Source organism: Lampris incognitus, chromosome 10 (assembly GCF_029633865.1).
Source record: "Lampris incognitus isolate fLamInc1 chromosome 10, fLamInc1.hap2, whole genome shotgun sequence".
NCBI classification, from domain to species: Eukaryota; Metazoa; Chordata; class Actinopteri; order Lampriformes; family Lampridae; genus Lampris; species Lampris incognitus.
This window is the reverse complement of record NC_079220.1, coordinates 54,119,339-54,127,770: the sequence shown is the minus strand read 5'-3', so window position 1 is coordinate 54,127,770 and position 8,432 is coordinate 54,119,339. Positions and strand designations below refer to the sequence as shown.

At 42.6% G+C, this 8,432-nt stretch overlaps 1 protein-coding gene across 1 annotated transcript; it reads left to right on the top strand.

The window, feature by feature from the left end:
• The first annotated feature begins 239 nt into the window (after positions 1–239).
• samd9l (sterile alpha motif domain containing 9 like) lies at positions 240–7,804 on the top strand. Its single transcript, XM_056288675.1, is given in 3 exon segments — positions 240–248; positions 2,759–3,737; positions 3,739–7,804. Coding segments are annotated over 3 exon segments (4,686 nt in total). The 5' UTR covers positions 240–244; the 3' UTR covers positions 7,442–7,804.
• The last annotated feature ends 628 nt before the right edge of the window (positions 7,805–8,432 follow it).

Genomic DNA, 8,432 nt, shown 5'->3' with positions numbered 1-8,432 from the left:
TTATGAATTCACTGTTTAAAAAAAAAAAAAACAAATTGGGAAAAAAATTTAATTGGTTTCTAATTGCTTCCAATTACGTCTGCCTGTAGCCTGAAATATTGAGCCGTTTTCAGTGGACATGTGTTCATCTATATGCAGGGTTTGAATACGCTAACTTTAACAGTCCGATATTGTTTTTCTTAGAGGAACCCATCTTGAAGTGATCGAATTGATGACGTCATAAACTTGCAGCAGGAAACGCAGCATGGGTGAGTGTTTCCAAATAGGCCAGAACTTAATGAAGCGCATTTTTCAACATTTAGGACAGAGGGGATTATATTGAATCACCACATATTTTAGAATACAAAAAAAAGGTATTTGTTCAACACCAGTTGTTATGCTAATAAGTGATTCCTGTGCTTAATTTGCATCTCCCGTCTCCCTGATTCCAGTTGAATGCAGCATAACACATTCAGTAGTCCATGCGTTTAAACAAAAACATTACTCTCATTCGCATTTTTTCTGAATGTATCACATAGACTTGATTCACAAATCACATGCTAATTAATGTTTATTTATGCAAGTTATTTCTATGTAAAATAACTACATTTTAGAGGACCAATCATTGACCATCTCAATAAGGTCTCATTTCAGAAGGTGCAAATTTGGTTGTGCTGGGCTTCTGTGTGTAGCCCCCCCTTATTTATGTGCATTTGTACAGCGACTGTCTCTGGTCTGTGTTGACAGAGCCTCATCTTACAGACAACAGCCTCTCTTTTAGTTGACGTCAGATACAAATTGGCAAAGACGAACTGTGTGTTGATCATACTGCACGATTGAAATAAAACAGAGGTTAAATATGTCAAACGTGTATGAGCGTCCAGGTAGCATGGCGGTCTATGCTGTTGCCTACCAACACAGGGAACGTCGGTTCGAATCCCTGTGTTACTTCCGGCTTGGTCGGGCGTCCCTGCAGACACAATTGGCCGTGTCTGCGAGTGGGAAGCCGGATGATGATGTGGGTATGTGTCCTGGTCACTGCACTAGCGCCTCCTCTGGTCAGTCGGGGCACCTGTTCAGGGGGGAGGGGGAATAGCGTGATCCTCCCACGCGCAACGTCCCCCTGGCGAAACTCCTCACTGTCAGGTGAAAAAGAAGCGGCTGGTGACTCCACATGTATGGGAGGAGACATGTGGTAGTCTGCAGCCCTCCCCGGATCGGCAGAGGGGGTGGACCAGCAACCGGGACGGCTCGGAAAAGTGGGGTAATTGGCCGGGTGCAATTGGGGAGCGAGAAAAAAAGGTATGTGTTTTGGCTCGTAGGACCCAGCATGCCCGCAGCATGATTAGCAAATGCGGGTCACAACAACAATAGGGACTTCCCTGTGTGTTCCATATTAGATTTACATACACGTGTTTACAAACAAGATTTTGGAATCGGAAGTGTTCTGGTTTCCATTTCCGTTTCTGTTTTAGTCCGAGTGCTATTGACCAATCACGTTTGAGTAGGCGGTGATTTCTACAGGAACATGCTTTGGTTGTGTCGCGGTAATTAATTAATTCGACTCTGACAATAAACGAGGCGCGAGACAAAGCTCTTGGAGTATTGTCACACTTTAATATGTTGATGAACAGATGCAGAAAGCATAGATGCTAAGTGCGTGCCCTGATCTCAGACCGCACACCCTTTATACCTTGCAGCACAAACACGCTTATTGTTACAATCAATGGTACGTACCCAGAGTTCCTCCCTAATCCTGGTTGGATGAAGTAGCTTGTATTTACTGCTGGACTGTCATCCTAATGGATAACAGAAGTTGCATATTGTTCATAGGTCAGGTGTCCTCTCGTTCTTATCTTCCAGCTCATATTTCACCGGGGCCGTTCCTTCAGACCTTATCACATTCAAATGAGCTTCCCATACATTCCTCTGCTATCAGCTAACTGTTAACAATAGGCCTTTATTAGTTCATATGGAGGAAATACTTCATAACATGCCCTTTGTTCTGCTATACATAAGCTTTAAGCATCTAGCAAAGCAATATAGACTAAAGTTAAACACAGTATAGGTCATACATGGTCAAAGATTACAAGTAAGCGAACATCGTATGATCATATGGCAGACATTCTCTTCACAGTTGCATGTCGGTAACAGTCCATGTAGGGAGCGAAGGAGGTGGAACGCATAGGCCAAAATGTCAGCTGGACCTAGAACACCTCCAAAAGTGTCAGTGTTTGTGCATTTTGTGGAGAAACGTTTGACTTGTGTCTACTACTTGTGAAACAACCGGGTCATAGACTTCATCTCTCAACTCCGACTCCATTCTCGCGTCTCAAGTTGCTAATTTGACTGTAAACAATGACGGGCGCGTGATCCTCCCACGCGCTACGGCCCCTTGGCGAAACCCCTCACTGTCTGGTGAAAAGAAGCGGCTGGTGACTCCACATGTATCGCAGGAGGCACGCGGTAGTCTGCAGCCCTCCCTGGATCGGCAGAGGGGGTGGAGCAGTGATGGGGACAGCTCAGAGAGAAGGGTGATTGGCCAGGTACAATTGGGGAGAAAAGGGAGGGGGGACAAACAAACATGTATGTTTCAATGCAACACTAATTTTTGCCACTTTCTGTTTTTTCAGCACATAACTTTTCAGTTGCAAATCAATGTTTGTAATGAGCCAAACGCAACAATAAAAGTCATGTCCATATGTAAGTATTGTGTGCAATGTCAAGGATTGCTCTTTTAAATTAATTCAGTTTTTTGTCTTCTGTCATGTTAAACAAGCTGATCAACTCAAGCAGCCAGTTGAGGAATGGACTGAAGAGGAAGTCAGCAAATGGCTAAGAACTATTGGACTAAAGGAGCCGTACATAACAAAACTGTACAAGGATGAGGTAAATGGACAAGTCCTCCTTAATCTGACGTTCAACAGTCTTAAGAACGAGCTTGGTGTGAAACCAGGGCCTGCTCTTTTGATCATAGAAAAGAGAGATGAACTCATTTGTGCACATAAAAAATGCCAGAAGAAAGAAAAGCCCGCCAGGGAAGAAAAATTCAAGGAGAAGAAAAACAAGTCAGTTCACCTTGTTCCTGAGATAAATGAAGGTCGTCCAGCACAGATTCAGCAGGAAGACCCGCGTGTCGTAAAGGAGAGACCACGTTTCTCTCTGCTGACATCGAAAGAAGACTGCAGGCCACGGCCGTTTGATAAAGAAAGCATTGATTTCACATATGTGAAGGGCAGGGTTCTGCAACCTGAATGTGGCGTCTTTGATTTGATATACCCTTGTCATGAGTATAAATCTTTTGCCACAGCTGCAACATTAGACCGTGTGAGGCTACAGGCAAAACTTGCCAAGGAAGTTCTTAAATTTGGAGCTGGTTGCATGAATATCAGATCAAATGGCACAATACACTTTGGTGTGATGGACAGCAGAGAGGACACAGGCTATGTGCACGGTGAGCTAATTGGCATCCCCATAGAACAGCAAGACATGTATGTAGATGCTTTAGATTACATTGAGAAGAGTTTCTCTCCTGCTGATACGGACGATGTGCGACGCTGTATACGGCCACCTCGGTTCATTGAGGTGTTAGATCAAATCAGTTTGGAAAAAAGGTATGTTGTCGAGGTTGACATTGTGCCTTCCTTAAGTATCGTTAAGGGAAAAGTGTACTCAGTGCGCCTGCCAAATTTCAAAGAGTCAGCCAACAAAGTAGAATATGAGAAGTTGGCAGTTTTAAGGAGGGTAGGATCAAAAACAGCCGGTGAGTGACGAAGACAAAAGCGAATTCTACAAGCGAGTGACAGACAGGGATGCTTTAAGAGAAGAGGCGGAGAATCGCCAATCACTCAGTATCCCAGACATTTCGCAGGACCTTGGAAGGAAACTCACAATGCTGGTAACTGATGGAAAGAAATTAATTGGAAAAGATAAATGGTTCATACTTGTCACAAACAAACTCAAACCTGATGATCTTTGCAACATTGACTGGCTACTCAACATGAACATGTTCTGTGTATTTGATTTCGACCCCAACTCAAAGCTGTCGGGACTTTGCAGTAAATACATTCATCATCATGCTGCAAATATGCATTTCATGCAGGACTACAGAATACCCCATGGCATGAGTGTCAACGAATTCTCAAGCCAACACAATCTGTTTGACCAGACCAGCTGGATCTTTTGTAATGGGCGCACGGACTACAAAGGAAATGAACCCCCCTGTGATGAAATGACTTGGATCAAAACAAAAATGACTTTGCTGAAGGAATCTGTGTCCTTGATTTGTAAAGAAATTTTGCCAAGAGGCACATTTATGGTAATCTTCCTTCTCACATCACCTGTTGAAAAACCACTGTTGCACACCTTTTTGTCATTTTTCACAGATATGAATGGCCATGAAGATATCATTTGTGTCTGCATATCTGAGGAAGATTTTCCAAAGTGGCAAAACTTTACTGAGCATTCTTGTGCAGCAGAAATAGTGAATAATTCCAGTGTTGTGGGAATGAAAATGAGTCACATTAATGCAACACTGCAGAAAATCCTGCCAGTAACGTCAAAAGCCCGCAAACACCTACCCGTCTTTGTAAAAGGGCAGTGTCTTCTAGAAAAAGCTGAAGAGGAAAGGATGCATACCTTGGAGATTCTGAGTATTAATCACTGTGATGAAATGAGTGAGGAGGATGTCATTGAAGAGAAAGATGAGGTGGAACTCCAGTTTTACCGTGGAGGAAAAGTGACTTGGAAGAATTTCTGGCTTGCTGAGAAGCAACATGTTGGAGAGGTAATTGAGAGAGATGCTTATCATGAGGTTTTCGAACTTATCAGTAACACCCTACAAGAAAATGCTCCTCATAGTCCAGTGAGCAGCATCAACATCTACCATCATCCGGGGAGTGGTGGCAGCACTGTGGCAAGGCAGGTTCTGTGGAACAAAAGGAAATCTTTAAGATGTGCTGTTGTGAAACCCTCATTCCCAGCAGACATCATAGCACAGCAGACAGTTAAGTTTAGAGAATATGAGGAAAAAGATCCTCAGAAGTGCCTCCCTGTGCTCCTCCTCATTGAAGTTGCTGACCAAGACATTCTTGATGATCTAAGGCGGGCACTCGAGGATGCGATGCACAATGAGGGAGCTACCCATACGCTGTGCTTCATTTTGTTAAGGTGCAGTCGATCCAATAACTCAGAGAAGAAATGCAAGGAGTCTCCATTACAGAATGTATCTGTCACTCACAAGCTATCTGAAGCTGAGAGGAAAAGGTTTGCTGGAAAGCGACAGATACTTGAGAAACAGTATGAGCCAAAATTCATCCTGAAATTTGTTTTGATGAGCGAAGAATTCAATAAGACGTATGTTAAACAGTTTGTGGAACATTTGCTTGAAGGAATTGATCATCAGTCTGTTGTCACCCGCCTCATTTTGTATGTGGCATTGCTCAATACATACGTTCAAAACTCTTACATATCTCAGTCCCATTGTGAAGCTCTACTTGAACTCACTATTCGCATGGAAAGGTTCCACCGGCATGAGTTTGAGGCGTTTCTCAGTGAACAAGCAAATCTGATCTTTGTACACCTTAGGGATGAGAGCACTCACATTAACTCAATTAGAATCATCCATCCACTTGTTGCAAAAGAAATTCTCTTTCAGCTTTTGGGGGAACAAAAGAGCCAAAGCAGTTTGGCAAAGGATCTGCTCAACGAGAAAGTACTTTTTGAGCACAGATTTGGGAAGGAAATTTATCTGGGGTTTTTAAAAGCACTTTTCATTAGACGTTTTAGAATAGACAGAGGGGATGAATTTGATAGTTTTTTCTCTCCTCTTGTGGAGCATGTGTGTAAAAAGGAAACCCCAGAAGAGGCAATTGGATTACTTGAAGAAGCATACGAATGTTTCCATAAAGATGCTTTCTTTGCACAGCAACTTGCTCGCCTTCACTATTCCTTCGACAGGTTTGAAAAGACTAAAGATTCAGCAGACGGTAGTCACCATTCCTTCGACAAGTTTGAAAAGGCAAAAGATTGGGCAGAGAAAGCAGTCAAACAGATGCCCAAGAACTCCTACCTACTGGACACAAAAGGACAGGTGTACAAAAGATGGTGTTCTGCCAAGTTCAAAGCCCTTGAAAGAGTACCAAAGACACCCCAAAGTATAGCGGATGCTGTGGAAACGGCGCTGAAAGCCATGGAATGTTTCAAAGAATGTCAGGAAGCAGCCATCTTAGACAATGACACAATGAATAGATCAGGATTTTTTGCTGAGGTTGAAATCGGATTCACACTGCTGGATGAGATTATTTCAGTGCAAGCTTTTCCAAGCACAACCAATAGCTATGCAGAATGGATGAAGTATCTGGTAACAGATTACATTCCTGAGGAAATTAAGGAGCCCTGGAAGCCCTTCCATGACCGTTTGAAAAATGTCCACAGCAGAATTCAAGATACCTTGGAATGGATCTCAGAAGAACTCAGTTACTTCCAGACATACATTGGTACAGATGAAGAACAGAGCATGACCTATTATGAAATGAAAATACACAGTCCACTTGCATGGTTGGAGAGAAGGTCAGCGCTGTATGGAAAGTTCTTCGGGGGTGTTAGTTTTGACAAAGATCAAGAAAAGGCTCTGGAGCAATGTCAGTTAAACTCATCCAACTTAACTCCTTTCAAGAAGCGTATGATGATTTATAGCCTTGGTGGTGGTAACATAACAACCATCCTTTCCAAACTTCCTGACCATAAAAATAAAAATGCAGTCAAGCTTCTTGAGAGTATTCTATCTCTATACCCAGCACAACCATTGAAGGCCAACCTTCCTCAAAAAGCTCTTGTCAATTACATAGTGACCCATGTTGCTTTGAGTTGCCTCTCACCTCAGTCTCCCAAGGTAGCCACTCTGAAAGATCTACAAACACTTAGTCGGCGATTCCCGACCAAGACAAAGAATTTCTTGCCTCGTGCTGTGTTTTTGCTTACCCTGCTTTTTTGGCCAGGGGATCTTGACACAGAATATGAGAAAGAAGCCAAATATGAAAAAATTCAATTTGCTGTTAATCTCTTGACAAGCCACTATAAGACAAAGGTGAAGAAAATTCCTCCGGGAAAAAGAAGGATTTACACACCTTTCTTTCTGGGCAATGGGATTGGTTTGAAAAAAATTGTCCATGAGAGCGAAGTTGAAATGAACACCAAGGGGCTTTGGGATTCAGTCCCAGAGAAACGAATTATATGGCACAGTGGTAAAGCATGGAAAAGTCCTGAGATTTCTAGAATATTGAAACGTTTATCTGGATGGACTGAGGATCAAACAGTGTACCTTGAGGGTCCAAAGAAAATGAAGTTTGTTATCCCCCATCTATACGGACTCTCAGTGCCTTGTACTAATGAAAATGTCACTTTCTACCTAGGCTTTACATTCAAAGGACCTGTTGCTTATGACATCACTGTTGAGAAATAGATGTGCAACAAAACATGGCCTAAAACGTTCGTTTTCTCATGTATGGCTCGATGCCAGCATGCTGGGTCATGATTATAATGCCTTCTTATGTATATAAAACTTTGTTAAAAGAAACACTCAACGGTAGGGGAAAGTGCTCAACAAATCAGGAGCAAAATAATCCAGTGAGTCAAGTAAATTCTTATGAGACAGTACAAGCCTGTTCCATGCCATAAGCAATCATTAGCTCTCAATAATGCTACTCGTAAAGAATATACCATTTACTTCCTCGTCATGGGCTATATATGTATAGCGTTTTTTTCCGAAACCGTTGCTGGTGCTGTAAGTGCTCAACTAATGAGGAGCGGAATATCAACACGGAGACAGGAGAAAAAGTTTTAATGCATTGCAGTACAGGCCTGTTTCGTGGACGTCGCAGTCATCAGCTGCAAGACGCACGAAACAGGCCTGTACTGCAGTGCATTAAAACTTTTTTTCCTGTCTCCGTGTTTATATATTAGATACCACACAGGACACAATTACTTCCGGGGTTCTTGTAGCTTTAATTTTATTGTTTGAACCTTCGAATGCAGATCGTTTTACTGAGTGCATACATTCCTGTGTCTTTCGAGCAAACAGCTCATAAATGTTCACAGATGTGGCAAGTTTAACAGAAAAGATTTTTAAAAAAGGGAAATAATAACTACAAAATACGGTGCAAAATACGGCAGTGGACTATGTACGTTAAACAGGGTTTAACAAAGACATGTGGAACTTCCTGAAGATCGCGCAACTTCTCACTCTGTCAGTTACCTTGTCATGCCTGCAATGGCGAACAGCGGTCGACGGCTCGCGCCCAAAATCACCGAACATCAACTCCAGTAGCGTTACGGAGTCAGAGCCTCGTCACACCGCAATCTTCAGGCGCTCCACACAAGAAAAAAAGAAAGAATACCCAAGATGCACTTGGATAACTTGCACGGAGTTACAATAAAAGTCAGCAACACTGCCA